At 41.9% G+C, this 18,011-nt stretch overlaps 1 protein-coding gene across 1 annotated transcript in view; it reads right to left on the reverse strand.

The window, feature by feature from the left end:
- Nucleotides 1-1,740: 1,740 nt before the first annotated feature.
- DCAF12 (DDB1 and CUL4 associated factor 12) overlaps nt 1,741-18,011 on the reverse strand; it is a 35,550-nt gene continuing 19,279 nt past the window's right edge. The window contains exons 6-9 of the mRNA XM_068424393.1: nt 17,193-17,258; nt 16,320-16,482; nt 12,187-12,371; nt 1,741-11,400 (exon numbers count right to left, since the gene is read on the reverse strand). Of these exons, the coding sequence (XP_068280494.1) occupies nt 11,242-11,400; nt 12,187-12,371; nt 16,320-16,482; nt 17,193-17,258 (573 nt within the window). The 3' untranslated portion in view covers nt 1,741-11,241. The remainder of the gene's footprint in view (nt 11,401-12,186; nt 12,372-16,319; nt 16,483-17,192; nt 17,259-18,011) is intronic.

The raw sequence follows: 18,011 nt of genomic DNA on the forward strand, positions 1-18,011 counted from the left end.
ATGGATCTCATCTTGGTTTCACAGCCAGAAATGATGATGGCTACACGCACATATGCCAAGCACAGCCAGTGAGAAAGTGCTGAGGGAACCTGGACTGTTCAGTATAAGGAGTGAAGACTGTGGCCATGGAACAGTTAAAAATCCCTTTCAACAAAAACAGATGAGCTGCCCCCACAGAAGGGAACAAACTGCTTCATCTGCACAGTGAATGGGAAAGCAAAGGGACCTGCAAGACAGCTGATGGGACAAAATAGGTGAATGCTAGAATTAGCTGCTGGGGGAGGATTTGGACTCTATTGCTGAGATTTAAGCTTAACACACATCTAGGAGGAGCTCAATGAGTACCAACTGTCTTGGTACTTCCTGAGGTCCTCAGCCATCCCCAATCCTTTTTGGTCCTGCAAGTCAGCTGACAGGTCCCACAGCATCTGAATGCTGTACTCGATGGAGCATCTGATGCAGCTGGGGAGTTAGTAACCCTCATTACCAGAGCCCTTTCTATAGTTTAGAGTAACTGTTCCTTCACCCTCCTCTCACTTTCTTATGAGGCTTCGGGATAGAAACAAAAGCATCAGCCTGGCAGGGGACCTGTTCTGTTCTAAAGAGGAATAGCAGCAAACATGACCATCTAGGAATAGAGCACAGCTCATGAGCAGTTCAGCTCCAGCTTCCACAGTGAGGGGTTGGCACAAGCTCACCCAAATCCATGGCTGTGACAGGAGGCAATGAGGTAGCCAGAGGTTGTACTGCTACCAATGCCTTCTAGCCTCATCCCCCCACCCATCTAACCCATCAGCTCCTGCATGTCTCCAGGGCCATGGATTTTTTTTTTTTTTGCATCTCTCAGCTCTCCAACAGTTTTGGTATAAGGCTCAGTAGGATGACAGTATAGTATTCATATGCTTTTTTAGACTCTCCTCTTCCAGCATCCACAAGCATCAGTAATGCCTACACAGTACTAGGGGGAGCAGAGATGGTGCAGCTGGAGACATGGTCTCCCCTAGCTTGCATACAAAGCTGCAGTTTGTCCATGACCATGGAAACTAGCACCTCAGGGTAAGGCCAAGTGTGAAGATGGGGAGGGAGGAGCTGATTTTTTTTTAAACCTCCAACATAAAGCTTAGATATCTTAAGGACACTCTTCTTCTCCAAAAAATAGCCCTCCCAATTCTAGGCAGCTGGACAGAGGCCTCACGCTCCTGTGCGCTGAAACTATGGTGGAAGATCTAGCACTACAGATGCAGTTTTGGTACATAAGGTCTTCCTGAAACCCTTAGTCCTATACCTAACTGTCTACCTCTAGGTATTGTGCTGTCCAATGCTTCTAAGAGGTATTTTCTTCTTAGAAAAATAAAGTGGTTGAAAGGAAACTCTTGCCTCAGAACAAATGAGGTACCAGAAGAAGAGAACAGGAAGAAGATGCTTTGAAGAGTGTAACAGTCCCAACTCTGCCATTAGATACATTTCCTATGGAAGCAAGGAGTGTTACTGCAGCTGTACAGAGAACAAGACCAATGTTTAAGCTATGAAAAACAGGAATAAGATGAGAAACTGCCCATGGGATTTCAATCCACTCACTGGTGAAGGAAAACAGTTCACTATTTCCTTTGAATCAGTCATGTCACCACAGAGGCTGGACTGTTACAGGGAGAAACCTAAGCCCACTTGCTCTCAAACTGCCCTGGATTTACCTGCAGTGGGATGATTAGCAAATAAAGGAAATCATCGGCCAAGCCAACACACTATACAAATACATTTTATTTAGAGATACTCATAGTAAGATGCACAAATACTGTTCACCAATTTTCAGATTACACAACTTCAAGTAGTGGAAAAAACAAACTGCGGTTAATTACAATTATCTATATAACAGGGCAGTAGTAAAAGATCCATTTGTCAGACTACAGCATGGTTAACGATACTCAGGTGAGAATGTACAGATCTAGGCATTTAAAAGTGCATGGGTCATTGCCACATACACTAACATGCTTTTTCAAAGAGCAACATCTTTCTAGCATGTGAACACAGTAACCTGGTTAATGCAAGATGGAAAATTAGGCTCTTAATTTGATCTGGAAACATATAAACAGTTTTCCTCCAAACAGCAAATTAAGAGTTATTTGCAACTGACACATGGAAAGCAATCTAAAAATCACTGTTACATTGTCCATGTAGTCAAGCAACACAGATGACCTAAAATGATCAGTTCCAGCCTACACCTTCACAGCTCTTCTACCAGTCATCTTCAGAAGAGTACTTGATTGCATTTAGCAAGCTGGCAGAAGAGCTGTAATCCGAGATCCAAACTCTTGCACTCACATGGAGCTCTTCCACAAGAGAAATCTCAATCCTCAAATTTCAAGAACCCCATCTTCCACTTGCAAGCACATCAACTGGATCATGTATTGCTGGGTTTACTTTTAAATTCCCATCTAAATGGAGGGAAAGGTAGGAAGTGGTGCTGATCTGAGAGTAGCTGCATTGGTTTAAAGTTGTATTTAAAACACATCAAACCTGGACTCTTCTCTCCAATGTCTCTCTCAAATCAAGGAAGTTCAGCAGGTTCCACTGCTCAATGCAATCCCCATTTTGCTTTTAAATAGGGATAGTGCTGCTGGTCTTTCCTAAGCACCATACAAGGACTGTTGTGTGGATGATTACACTTAAGAGCAAGAAACAAGTTAAATCAGTCTTCAGTTAAACTTCTTCCATTGCAAACAGAGATAGACAGAGACTGACTTTTGCATTATAGTTGAGAGGCACATTTTGCATTGATGAACAGAAAACCCCAGTTTACATTGCAACTTTCTGTGGATTAGAACACAGACAAACCTGTTAAAGCAATTTTTAAAAAAGAAACCAAAAAACTCAGTTACTGTTCTTCTATTTAAAATTCTTAAACTGCTCCCTCACCTATTCTACCCAGATACCTTTCCACTTGTGTGTATGCAGCTGCTTTTCCTCCCCAAAACTTGTGTAAGAGATCCTTGTTTCTGTGGACCTTGGAAGTAGACAAATAATTCTGATGCCTCACAGGGTGGGCCCCTGTACCATGTTCAGGAGAGTTGAGAAAGTCAGTAGGATTTTGTACATATGCAGTGAACCCCAGAATAAACAACAAGAAAAATAAAAGCCACCAAACTGAAATAGCCAGCAGTACAGGAATCAACTCCTTTATGGAGCAGAAATGAGTTTGGAGAAAAGCCTTTCAGACTGAAAGGGGGATGCCAGTCCAGGGATATCCAGGACTGAGTCAAGTGAATAGGAAGACTGTGAGCAAGGCCCCAATTCAGCAAGCTACTGCCTGAGTAAACCACAGTAGGGCTTAAACAGGTGCCCCCAGGCTTTGCAGAACTGGTACCTGAACTAGTAAGCCAACAGAGGCCAAGGGAACTTGCTCGAGTCCTGAGGGGTAGAGGGTGGCAAGATGAGAGCAAGGCCAGGACAAGAGGATGAGAATGGAGAGACAGCATTTTGAACAAGAGTGACAGAGCCCACTAGAAGTTACTTATCCAGACCTTTTTGTAATGGCCCCACAATCACACCTGCACTATGAGAGAAGCCCAGAGCAGCCAACTGAAGCTGTAAATCCCAGCTGGCCTGTTACACCCCTGCACATACAGCTCGTGCTGATTCAACAACCAACCAGATGGAAGGAGCTGCAGACAAGGCCCTTTCACTCCATCATCCCAGCAGGAAGCACATGGAGGTGGCCAGTGGCAGCTGTAAAGCACACTAGTTGTAGTCAATCATGAAAACAGAGATAAGTGCACTGGTAGCCTTGAGTGATGAAGGGGAGAGTGAGTGACCGCTGAGGAAACTAGTTCTTCCCCATGCCATCTTCACATCTCATCTGAAGAAACCAGCAGTTTCACAAGCTCTGAGAGCAACTAATCTGCAGTTGCATAAGCATAAGGCATGACGGAACAAACCCTCAAGGTTTCTATTGCTCAAATGCTCCATTACCAGCTCATCTCTGAGCATAGCCAGCCTTTGGCATTACTGCTGGCCAAAGCTCATTATAATAACTTTTGCCTTTTGAGCACAGGGTTAGAGTTTAGCTCAGAGCACTACTATAGCACAGTTTTTTCATAATCCAACAAATATGCAAAAGACAAAAAAAGTCTGTGGAGAAAGCCTTTAAATGGGATCAAGTCAGCAGAAAGTCACTGATGCACCCCCCTGTTTTTTCCCTCAATGTAATCTTTAGTTATAACATTGAGTAGCAGCCAAAGATGCCAGTTCTCCAGTTGACTAAACCACCACTGATCAGTTTAACAAACACACTAGGTGCAGATACAGGGCACATCCACTTCCTGATCTGCTGACATCCACTGTACAATACAGATGTGAGAGTTTTTCAGCTTCTGTAGACTGCGCAGGAATGGAGTCTCCACTTCCGAGGCAGCCAGCCACTGAAGTTTATGGTAAAAGCACAGAGGGATCTTTCTACAGTGGGCTACAGGTTTTCTTTTTATTATGACTCGATATTTTTCAGACCAGGCAAGCAGCTTTGAACTGATTGTTAAAGGTGAACTAGGAAGAAATGGGAGAAGAGGAAGGTGCTAGAGATTACAAAACAAAAGTTAAACCAATCTGTTCTACTCTGAAAAGTGACTGTGATAAAAACAGGACCTTACTGAATTTGAAGAAACTCTGAAGTTAACTAAGAAGAACTAAAAAGAGAACTCCAGGTTAAGTCTGCACTAGGGTACAGAAAGAACAGATACAGTTAGCACAGGAAATACACATACATTAGAGCTCCTTGACCATGTATTAATGTCAATACACCAATGACTAATCATGCTGATTCTATAAACAAAGGTAGCCTCATGGATCAACAGAATGCAGTACTGTACTTCAGTTAATTACAGATATGCATGCCCATTGAAGGCCACAGCAAGTGAAGAAGTGTTCCTGTTTCCATGCTCTTATGATCAAATTAACCTTAGAGCTAAGAAGGGACATCTTGTATCAATCACACCATCCTCTGCTATCTGCATAAGAGACAGAAACTCAGCCCAAATTCCAGATGTCAGTTTGAGTTTAAGATATCCTTTGCCAATTCAGAAAACAAAGCCAAACATGTAATGTCTTTGTATTTAAAAAAAAAAAAAAACAAACCAAAAAACAAAACAACCAAAAAAACCCAATCACTTTTCAGAGAGGAGAAACAATTTACAAGGTAACTCCGAACACTGAGCCCCATATGCAGACAGGCTGGTTTCGCATACTATCTGTAATTTCCCACTGTTCCATTTGCAGGCTGCATTAATAATTTTTGAACAGTTTTACCTTACAGTTAAAAATGTGCACTGTAACATTTGAAGAGAGCTGTTACTCCTTCACTTGACAGCTTCTGTGATAGTTCGGGATCCAGTGCTGTTTCTGACACAGCTCAAAACAAACAGCAAGCTGACAAAGGCTCTGTTAAATGGGTGGAATTGCAAGAGTTGTTAACAAACATCAGACCCTGGATTTAGAATGAGAGCCAGCAAGTATCAGCAAGTCCTGATTTTTTTTTTTCCAAGGCTTTGGATCTTATTAAATATACTTGGAAAAAAAAAAAAACCCCCACATTAAAAACAGTTCACTGTAAGACATCCTACCCTCAGGCAACAAGTTGTGATCACCACACATTTTAAAACACTTTTTGTAGTTTGTGCATCACATACATCATAGGCAATGGGGAAGATCCAGGATTTATGTACGCATTAACATACAAGCAAGCACAGAGATGTCACAGGTAAGACTGATCTCAAGACAAACCAGTGCATTGATTTGTATCTACACCACATCCTAAAACAAATGGAACAAGACACAAGTAACAGTACAAACCTGTTGCAACTTCAACACGTACATGTTTGAAAGACAATGCATGTACCCAGCCCTAAGACAGTGACGAGTTTGTGAGATAACTTTACAAAGACCAAGGTACCAGAAGAGGAAGGCACATTAACCTCTGGTTGGTCTGTTTCAGTATTATTTGGATGAGTCATAGTGATTTATATACCCTGAGACTGTGGGAGGCCTTGAAAAGGAGACCAGGTGAATGGGCAAATAAAAAGTACAAGTTTAATGAGATTTTTAAGATTCAGCACCTGAATTTTCCTTTTTAATAAGGGAATCTAGAAAAGCGGTTCTTAAGAAAACAACATATTGACTCCTAGACTTTTGATCTTAAATTCCTGGTGTCTGTGCTTCAGAGACTTTAAAATAAGTTACTGAAGGCACTGCAACACTCAGAAATGCATTTTAAGTTGAGGTCACACCATGGGCTCTGGCTGTGGAGTGGCCAGTAGTGCACACAGGGATTTTCACTTGGCTTTAAGCTAGAGAGCATGTACCTGGCTAGCATAGGAGTCCAGGGCTCAGCATGGGCTGGCCAGAGGATCAGCTCTGCCTGTATCACACACAGCTCTGCAACAGTATTCCTAGGAACGAGCTGTACCACAGTTCAGTAATTTAGTCATAGCAGCAATTGTGACAGAAGCTAATTAAGAACCTCTCAAACACCTTGGAAAAGTAGGTTTATGGAAAATAAGGGTATTGGACCACCACAAATAGATCTCAGAGCTCCCACCTGACTGACTGCTGAAAGATGCTGCTGCTTTGTCAACATGCAGTAACCAACAGCCCATCTGTTCTTGGTTTCTTGCAAACAAACAAAATAGATGACCTCCATGAAGGGTCCAGGCAAGTCTGCTTTATTTCACATCTGCACCAGGTGAGGGACATTAGTTCACAAGGCCAGTAAGCACCTCTCTGAGGGGCAGAAATTAAGACACCAAACCACCACTGACATAGCTGGATCATAACTTTAATCTGTCAACTCTGCAGCTGCAAGCTATATACAAAGCAAATGCTCAGGTGAAGGAAGAGGATGAAATTCTGGAGAAGAATAACTGATACATAAGTATCTTAATCCTTAACATACAAAACGCTGCCAAAGACTTGAAATGGAGGCAGCAAATATATCCCCATAATGAAGTTCAGGAGTCCCCCTCATTAAGGGAGTCTCAAGAGTCACCCACAATGTGAATGTAACCTTTGTGGACAGACTAAGTCCAGTAAGATCACTGGGCACTCTTGCAATGAATCTTAAAAATGGATCTATGTGGAAATGAACAACTGAGACTAGGAACAAACACCTGTTAACTATTCTTTGGTAATTTACTCCCCTTGGACTAACACCAGCAGCACTGATGAGGGAACCAAACAAATGGACTCACTTCTTTACAGCAATCCCAGAAAGCACCCGAGGAGAGCACTAGCAGTTCTCCCTGGCTGACTTGACTGTACAAGAAAGCTGGAGGAATTACCAGGAATAAGGTGTTTGGTGAAGAGGGTGAGCACCACCCTCATTGCTATGCTCAAGCCAACACTGCAAAGTAGATTCTGCTTCCTTAGGAATGTCCATCATATAACACCTAATTGTGACTGAGTGGTTGCTACCCAGTACTTACAAGCTGGGTATTACCGAACCCATAATTAATTCACTACTTTGATTACCTGTGATTATGAATACCGAAAATGTAATACCCAAAGATACCCAAATTAACATAGTAGTCTACTGAAAAGAGCTGAGCGGTAAAATTAACTGCTTCCTACACTCACCAGCAGCACAAAAGATCCCACATGACTGAAAAGTCAATAGCAGGAAGAAAAGTCTGAAGGTCTGTTATGATTAGAGTTCTTTTCTCTCCTTCAAGTGCCTAATGTGAGATAAACCAGAGTCTGTTCCTCCCCAGAAATAGACTGTTACTGTGTAATCCTCCCATCAGTGAAACATGTACTGGGCAACTGCCCAGTTCTCCAGTCTGAACCAGCCTCAAAGGTCTACCCAGTTTAAAATAAAGCAACTTGAAGGTCTCCAGCATGGCTTGACAAAATGCCAGCAAGCCCATTTCTGCTCGACAGATGTCACCTCTGCAAGTGCAATATTGCTACAGTAAAGACCGGGATGATTTGGGGTGGAGGAGACAACCCCAAACAGACCACTCAGGAGGGCAGGAAAGAGCAAGGGAGGGAAATAATTAAGAAACATTGGAAAAGATAAGACTGCCTAAAAATGCGAATGGCACTGGGTCTCAGCAGAGCACAGTGAGTCATTCAAGAAGCTACTGAAGCACAGTTACCAGACTGAATTCCATCCATCGCAGGGGTGTATCTGCTATTTGAACAACAGGGTGCACCCCTCACTTCCATGCGGAGCTGAGAGATTCCCTGCTCTACAGCCATTCCTGCACTTCGATGGGAAACCCCTGCTTTTCTCACCATGATCCTGGATTTCAATTCTGATATATAAACCAGTAGGGCAACAAAATCAAATCAAGTAAGAAAACCTGTCTTTTTCTCCTATTTCTCCTATCACTTATATTTGGACAGTTGACATATCATCACCTTTCTCTGCCTCAATTTTTAACACTGACTGGACCAAAAGTGACATATGACTAACCACAAAATATTCTGAAACTTAACATCTGTATCGCTACAAGCATTTAAAACCACTGAAACAGGCTAGGAATTAAGTTCTCTCTGGCCCAATTTGTCAGTGTACTTGCAGCACTATCTAGTTTGTTTCCAGTTTTTTGGGGGGCTTTTCATACAGCAACAAGGGTGGCTCCCTCCCCATGAGAAGTTATCTTTGCAAGAAAGCACAATACACAGAAACATGTGAGACTTGGAGTTTTACATCATTGTCCAGATTCTTCTGAGAATTGTCCAAAGCTTCTTATGCAGAAAAAAAAGGGAGGAAAAGGGCACTCACATTACCAGGCTTTAGGACCACACATTGAGGTACTCAGGGAAATCAGAGTCAGCAGAGAGGGACACTTTCCAGGGGTGCCAAGGTGACCTCTTCAGTAACCTAGAGACTCTGCAGAGATATCAGCCTCTGTGTTTAGAGGCTGAAGCTCAGTCCATACAAATACCCTTTTTGCCCCCTCACCCAGAGGGGCTTCAATTAATAGATCAACATCAGGGCTAGGATTTCTAGACCAGGAGTTTTCCTTTGGCACTGGTAACACGAAGTGCCTAACTAGTAACTGTTGTTTCAGCAGAATTGGAGGACACTCAGACTCAAGTGTCTAGTTTCTTTAGAAGGGAGGGAAGATACCTCAAACCAAGCCCAAATAAAAAAACCTAACCAGAACATGTTCCTTGTGACAGAGTGATCTTACACAGTAGCTGGAGGAGTAATCCTAGAAATATACATCCTGCCATACTTCACCAAGATTTGTTTTTCTCTATATACTTCAACATTTCAAAACCCCTAAAATAACCAAAGCAGTATGTTGCCATCACAGAACACAGGCACCATTAAAACATCTTTAAAAAACAATGAACAACTTTAAATAAAATTTGAGAGCTCCTTTGCTACTCCATGGTATATAATTTACCCCTTTTCAGAGAAAAGCCTAAATAGCCATGCATGCAGCACCATGAACTGATTCAGTTTAAGCAACCAACCCACAAGGGAAGCAAAATTATGAAACGCCACAAGAAGATCTGTTTGTGAAACACCCGTGTCAGTGCTCAGTGTGAGTAAATTATACTTCTGAGACAGGTGCACATCTGGGAGAGCTCTTCTCTTGCCAGGATTTCCACCCGGATGGGAAGGAACTGCATTCCTTGCAGGATTTCCATCCAAGTCTCCACTACCAACTGGAAATTAAGCCTGAGTCTCACTGCTTGGCATTACTGATAAAGATACTGAGTACAAATATGAGAGGGACCGCGAGGACACATGCAGACTAGCTCTAGGCAGTCTGGCAGGAACAGTGTAAGGGACTAGAGCTACTCTACAGTGGTGGCTGTAATCTCCAGCAGAGACGGGAGAACAGAGCATGTCCCCGCCTTGTTTATCTTCTCAGCTTCAGCCAACTGTCCATTTGGCACCAAAGCAGTGAGGTACAGGCACACTCTGCTCCACCAGTAACAGGGGCAGAGGAAAGGCATTCATCTCAGCAGAGGACAGAGGCATCAGTAACAAGCCAAGAGTTTGGTGTCTGCCAAAAGGCTAGGAGGAGCACCCTGGAGTCTTGCATTTTAGCTGAGTATTAGGTAAGACCATCACCCTGGAATGCACACACTTTGTAGCTGGACCTGAAGGGCATTAGACCTATTCTCCCCACCCAGTCCCACATGAAGTTTGAGGGAGTTTGAATGCAGAAGGCAACAGGGGATTTGGGGAAAGATTGAGCATCTCCTATAGCAAGCAGGATGACAGCAGATGCTAGCACAACGTGAGCTAACAGCAAGTTATCTTGCTACATGGAAAGCTTCTAGCTTGCATTAGCAGTTTATGAAGAACCCATGAGCTACCGCAGCAGCATACTAAGGAACCTTGGCTCATCTGGAAAATTGATAAATTTAGTTCATTTTGAATGACAAGAACACTCATATCCCTAGCCCCCATTTTCTCTCAGCACCTCTGCAGGCCCTCAATGTAATGTCACCCCGCAATAGCCATGCTGCAGAACAGCCTACGTAAACTCTAGTTGCGCAAGCTGATACCCGGGACAGGCAGAGAAGGAACAACAGATCAATTTTTGCTCCTGGCACTGATGAAAACTACAATTCAAATACAAGCACACTTTTGAGAACTGCACTTCTGCAGTTTGGGCTTGATGGGCAATACCCTGTGGAATCCGTCCCTGGGCTCCAATGAGTACAGCTTAAAATTACCGCATTCCTCTACATATACACAGTGTCATTAGACTTGTATTTTTTAAAAATAAGATCAACCCAGGCCAGGGCCAGGCTCTGCAGATAAAGCAGTAGCTTATATCTTATAAATATTTTTAATATTTTTTAGTTACAAGTAGTCCTCACTCCAGGTAATGTAACTGACACAAAGTACCTGCACACACGCAGCCCCTAGACTTTCACAGAAAGCCCAGGAGCAACCATTCTATAAGAAAGGAATCCCACCTCACAGAAAAGTAGGGGAGGGGGCACATGGCCAAGATAGCCTAAATGTGGGGGAATAGTAATTTGGAGTAAATACAATAAAAAAAGGGATTTAAAAAACCCTTCATATAAAGGATCAAGGAGGTCAAAGCAAAAAAAAATGGTTCAAAAAGATGTACAAGACTGTTGGAGACCAACAGAAAACTCTGCCAAAAAATAACTTGCATTTAAATCAGAAATCAATGGCATCACACAATTTTGTTGTTAAAAAAAAGGGAAATAAAAGTGGCAATCTGTGTAAAGATCAGCATTTATAAAGAGTTATCATTAGCTCCAGAGACCAGCATAATTCCCATGAAGTCCTGATGGAAGGGGTCCTCCTGCCACAAAGAGTTTCGTTCCAGATGAGTCATAGCAGTGTGTGTAAACAGCATTTGGGAAGAAATTTATGTCAGAAAAATAATTCCTCCAGGTTTCATCATGATGCTGTTAAAGGAAAGTTTAAGATTGTTATTGTTACCGAACAAACCCAAAACCTTGTTTCACAAAAGCAGAAGGTAGCTTCCAGAGCCTAAAAAGGGATCTTTTCTGTTAATACTTCCTGAAGCTTCAGACAGATCAACTTGAAGATACCAGAGTTGTCCTGAAGCTTTTTCTGAGGACATTTGGGCCAACCATTGGAGGGGGGAAGGTGAAGGGTAGGGAAGATAAAGTTTCATTAGTTTTTAAAGTTACAACACAATGATACAAAAGTTAATGGAGAAAAGTTAAAGCCATTAACCGCTTTATGATAACATACAGGAAATTGAACTCAAGTGCCTGCCATGGCATTACCTCAGGAAGCCGCAGTTTCTAAAATTGCACACAATTAAATTAAATCTCTCTTACTTTGAGTACCACGTTAGAGTAGCATGTTGTTCAAGGAATACATGTATTTTGTGTTTCAGGTTCTGAAAATTAGAAGTTAGATTACATTCAAAAATATAAAGATATAAAATCTAGTCCATCTATGAATCAGTGCATAAGAACAGTAGTCAGTACGCCTTACACTCAAGCAACCAGCCATTCAGTACCCTTTCATAAAGCTTTTGTAGAAAGCAATTCTGCAGCACTTCTTGCTTTTCATGATTACAGTTACTGGTTACATGATCACTGTTTTACTGGAACACATTTCATACAGTAGCTCCCATTACTACAAAAAAAACCTACACCACAGTTCGAGCCCTATGGCACTCCTGTGTAAAGGGTCTCCTACAGCTACAAGCTACTCACCAGCCAGCCTTTCCCAGTAGTCAACTTCAAAATTTCACTTCCTCCTAACTTCTGCTTCTGTCCATAGCAGGCACATGGGGGCTTTTCATCTAGGAACTTCTGGGCTCTGATATCGTAAAACAGTAAGGAACCTTGCCCCGTTCCCACTGTGATGATGTGCTCATAGAAGCTCACTGATCGAATACCTGTCAAACAGAGAACGGACATAAAATGCAGTAAGGAAGATGGATGCTTTGGCTCTGCAGTGCTGCTGCTTGATGTCTAATATTTTCTTTAAGAGTAACTACCTACTAGTATTCTCCACAACACAAGTTTCCCCACTGCTATGGAACAGTGCAGATAAATCCCATTGATGCTACTGAAACAGCAGCTTCAATTACATATACTACTTCTCCTCTGAGGCCATCAGCTACACTGATGGTGCATAGTAAGAAGCTTCATTCTCAGCAGGCCCCAGCTCTGCCAGATAAGCAAAGATCATAAGCCATTTAGGATCAAGAGCAGCTTTGTTCTGTCTGCCACAAGCCTCTAAGTGAGCACACCATGAGCGAGTATATGGCAGCAGACAGAGGAAAGAACATCACATTGGTTTCCTCCATGAGCTCACAACTCTATCTAGCTATCTGCCAAGCTGCAATAAGTGACTATGTGAGAAAAATTACTGTCCCAGCTGCCACCAAGTGCATTTTGCCAATCAACAGGCTAGCTGTAGGCAAGTATAACCATAATAATCACTAGTCACTTTGCTGCTAAGATAGATCAGGCTCTTAAATAATTTTGAAGCTATCCCTGCTCAAATATTCTCACACAAGCACATCTTATTCTTTGTAGCTGGCACTTTTAGCACTTCACCCAGCAATGAAAACAGACTAAGAATCCTACAACCCAAGCACCACCATATTACACCAGCACACAGGAAGCTACAAGTTTCCAGTCCAAACAAAACATTCTAGCACAATTCAGTTATGTCATTAGATTGAGTAAAAGGAGTACATTTTGTTTTCACAAAATCTAAATCTGAAGCCCCAGCTAAACAAGGATCCCTTAGAAATAGTCTTGGGGAGATTCTGTATGTAGGAATTTGCAATTTGAAGAGTGTCCCGTCATCTCATCTCTATTTATTGTGCAAAAGGTTTGTTCTGTGTAAGCACTCTACCCTAAACAACTCTTCTATTCAGATTAAACCCTGCCACATCTATGCTTTTCCTTCCTGCACAACATGATGCCAGGTTATAAACTCTAGGGCTTTTTAAGCTCTCTTTAAAGTACCACTGAACTACAGCCTAAACAAGCATTCAAAGAGGAGAGGAAAGAGTGAGTTATGCCAGCTACATCCACATGCCAACTGCTGTCACCATACCAAGTGGGACTGAATGTCACAAAACTTTTAACATACTGGAATACACCTAGCAGTACATATGAAAGCAGACATCTGAGAGGTGCAGATGCAGTCAGGGAGTTTCCCCCTCCCCTTTGTACAGAGTCCTAACTAGAAACACATCCTCATCCCTCCGCCTCTGCAACCTGATGTTACATCCACAGCCACCAGCATCTGTGACACACATTTAGAACAGGCAAGGCCACATTGTCATGCTCCAGATGTGAGGTGAAGTCTTGGCTGCAGGCTTAATAAATGGGAAACCACCGTGCAAGTCTCACACCTGCTGAAGTATAAGAATCTCCAATTCAGAGAACTACAAATGCATCTGAGTAAGTTGGAGACATCTTCCCTCTCCCCCCCCATTACAAGGGCCTGGCTCTGGCAAATACATGCAGAAAGCTTTAAGCCCTCTGCAATCAGCAAGAGCAGTTGCTTGGATAAGAGGAGAAAGACAAGAGGGGACCTCCTCTTATATTTGCTCCAGAAGTGTTCCTGACAAGAAACCCCGCAGAACACTTACTTAACAGAAACAGGTGATGGAGTATGAAAGCAGATGGCATATACTTTTCAATGCAATTTATTAATAGAAACCTATAAAATGCAGAACGACTGTGGATCTTTCTCTAATCAAAAATAAAAAATAATGGAAGGAATCAGTGATGTACCCACTACTAAGAGGATGTTTAGAACAGGCTTTCAAGAACAGCACTTCAAATTGGCTCCTAAGGCGCTGAAGTACCTCAGATTAATCATTCCCATCAAACTAAAAGCACAACCTGTGCCTAGAACTGATCACAGTAAGCTCTCCTACATTCTCAGCACTCTACCACCTGTGGACCTGGACTATTTGGGTCAGCAAATTGAGTCTTACTCCTGAGAGGCAGGGAGGCTCTACATATCCCAGAAGGAAATGAAGACGCAATAGCGTGTCCTACACAAAGAGGAGACACAGAGTCTATGCTGTGCAAGCTCTGTCCACTACGTTAACATCGCTGCCTTCAGGATATAAAGTCAAAGGCACATGACATTGTACTGCATGCCAGCCAAGCAGAAAGCAGTTTCTCTCGCAGATCAAGAACTAGAGTCTAGAGCCTGTACTTCCCTGTACAGCTGCTAAGAAAAGCAACACAAGATGCACTAAAAAGCATTAGCTACCTTCTCATGTAGAGTAGACAGGGCTACACTGGGTAAAAAACAGCCCCAGTTCCAGTCTTACTAAGTGACAACCTTTCTCTGACCTGCTTTTGTATACAACACTAATAAACTGAAGTTAATGTGGACTTACCACATTCAGCAGGTGCATTTGGAAGCTGAAAGCACATTCAGGTAACACTTCAAAGCACTTAAAAGTCAACCCAGATTTTAGTCTGTAAATCAATAAACAGCCTACTTTCCGGAGGTGCTGCACTGCTCCAAGTCCCAGTGAGATCACCAGAAAGTTGAAACACTTGGTATCTTGGAAATTAATATTACTTATATGCCTCTACCACCATGCAAAAGAAAAAGACCCACCTACTATGCAGAACAGAAAACAGCATTGAACAAAGGCTCTCTCCAGACATGAACTAGTGCCCCAGAGATACTACCTACACATAGATCATCCCCCCAGCAGGGATGATCACACACTGAAGGCAGAAGCTTTCAGCCACCACTGGGCACCACACTCCAGTGTGTCGGTATTTCTTCCCTATGATACTGAAGGGTGACAATGTCAGGACCTCCACAGAGCCCTCGCTGACAGTGGGACAGGACAAGGGCTGTTGCTGATAAGATGTTCAGGTGACAACACGAGCTGGTGAAGCAACCTTTTCTCATATTATAGAAACTTCTCCCGTATCTGAAAGAAGCAGACCCTGACATTTATTTACACAGCACTGTTCAAACTCCAGTAACCACATAAATAAAACTTTCCTAATTCTTGCCTACGTGCATTCTCTTTTGATAACTTGCCCAATGAAGAGATGGATGCCTAGAGCCAAGCTAATTAAGGACTGCAATTTATTAGTCTGGGATTAATATGGTTTAAAATGGGCATCACACAGCACAGTGCCTTCTCATGCTTGAAAATAAAGGGTATGGGAAGAAGCTTATGGGACCATGCACTCTGCAAGCCCTCACGCTTGGCCCTGGTGTAAGGTTCAATTGGACATACTGCATCCACATCAGAAAAGGAAAACAGCACTCAAATTTGCAATTTTTTTTTTTTTTAGACAGTGAGCTTTTGTATATTTAAAGTAAATAAATACACATTGAAAATTAAGAGTCGCACTCATGGCTTTAAAATTACTAAGCAAGCATTCACTCACAGCACAGACTCCCAATATGAGACCACAGAGCAGACAACATGCTTTTTTTCCATTCCCAGAGAAAAATGCAAGAATAGACAGTATTAATAGTGGTACAAAGACTGGATTTGTTTTGAGATGAAGTAAAACAGAATAAGAAACAGTAAAAAATAAGTAGAAGTAAAATGCATACTTTTAGAAGTTCAGTAATATTTGGATGGTGTACAATTTAGTTGATCATAAAAGCACTAATGTTGTCTATCATTAGATTTCAGAGTTGCTTTTAAAGTTTGGTTTGTTGGTTGCTCAAGGAATACTGTCATAAAAGCAAAACCTATATATACTATTAATGATTTAGTCTATCACATGAAAAATCCTTCCTATTTATTAAAAGCTTATTTTACTGCAGTCTTGATAGCTACTTCTGCAAGCAAACCATTTGAAGCACCCTTTGACAAGTTTCTTACCGCTGCCTCGTTCTTTGGAACAGACGGATTTAACATTGTGAGAAGGCTGCCTGGGATCCAGGAAGGAGACATGTGCCTGTGATCCTACTGCATACACTGACCACTCCTGACCATAAGCCAAACACACATTCTCCCTGCAGTATGGCAACTTCGTGGAAAGTAACTGGAAACAGAGGAAAGACAAATGAACACATTATGAGAAAAGAGCAAAATGTTAATAGAACAATGCTGTAAGTTATGTTCAAGGAAGTTGCAGTGAAAAAAATAAAATGCAGCTAAAGAAATAAGTTTGGCACAACAACAGAACTTTAAGAGAAAAGCAACAACCTGACCCAGAGAAAAAAAACCTGAAGGAGATTGGATGCCTTATCTGAACCAAACCAAGATTATAAAGGCTGAAGCCAAGTATTATGCAAAGAACAACGGACATTTTCGTAAATTGTTTTACATCTTTCTAAGGTGCTGTTATTTCTTCAGCAGGTATACACAGACATCAGCTCTCAGCTGAAAAAGCTTACCTCATACACTAGCAGAGATACATCTGGGTTTGAACTGCAGTTACACTTAAATAAGTACAACTTCCTTTATGAACACTGGTAATCAAGTATCCATCATACTCTATGGAACTGTTTACTTCAGCTCATCCAGAACTGGCAGAAAGTTAAGAGCACCTCCCATCCTCCAAAATAAGGGGAGTGTGGAGTTTCTCTCCCCAAGTTCTAATTTTTAGAATATTTCATTTCACATAAAGCTTTTAAGTGTTTTACAAACACTATTGCTCTTTCTTCAAGTATTTAAAGGAGATGAAGCATAGTGAACGGCTTTAACTGCTAGGCAATTTTTGAAATTTTACACCAACAAACAGAAAAGCACCTTTGATAGTGTGTGCTCTGCTTTCCAAAGATGAAAATACCCGTCTAAGGACACAGCTCCCAGTTCCTATTTTTTAAAAAAAAAAAAAAAAAAAAAAAAAAAAGAGTAAGAGAGTTAGTTTCTGTATTATAGGTGTCCTTACAAACTCACACTCTCTACTAGGCAGGCTGCATACTCCAGATTGAACTCATCCATAATTCTGTACATGCTTATCAAGATAAATTTTCATTTTATATTGATCTTGACAGAATGCAATATAGCACAAGGGTGCCAGGTAGAATAAGAATTAATAAAAAAAGTAAATAACCAAAAATAACTTTCAGAAGTATAGAACTTGTTAGATAATCAAATAATGAATTATTAGACAGTACAAGATGGGGTTTGTAATTCTCTACAGCAGCTCCCATACTGATTCCGACCCTGAAGTAAACATTTCTTTCCAGGCACTACTCTACTGAAAAAGCTACATGAAGTCTCCATCACAGAGGAGTAATTAACAGCTATAGTGAAAAATAAAGCCCCCCAGGAGCACTGTGCTTCTGATAGCACACCCGCCTTTGCTTCAGACCTTCTCCGTTCTTTGAGGGCAGAAAGAAAAGTAGCGGGGGATGAATTGCTATTCCCACTTGCCCCAGTACAATTCATCTCTAGTAATAACAAGAGATCAGCATGAGGGAGGTTAACATTTACTGTTTGTCTGTCACAGTTTAAAGCTGGGACGGCTATTAAACCAGTGGCAGACATGCTCTCTCTATTAACTCTCCTCCCCCCCACCCAGAAGGGGAAGGGAAAGAGAAAAGGGAGAGAGACTTATGGGTT

Source organism: Nyctibius grandis (assembly GCF_013368605.1).
Source record: "Nyctibius grandis isolate bNycGra1 chromosome W unlocalized genomic scaffold, bNycGra1.pri SUPER_W_unloc_2, whole genome shotgun sequence".
In the NCBI taxonomy this organism is placed as follows: Eukaryota; Metazoa; Chordata; class Aves; order Nyctibiiformes; family Nyctibiidae; genus Nyctibius; species Nyctibius grandis.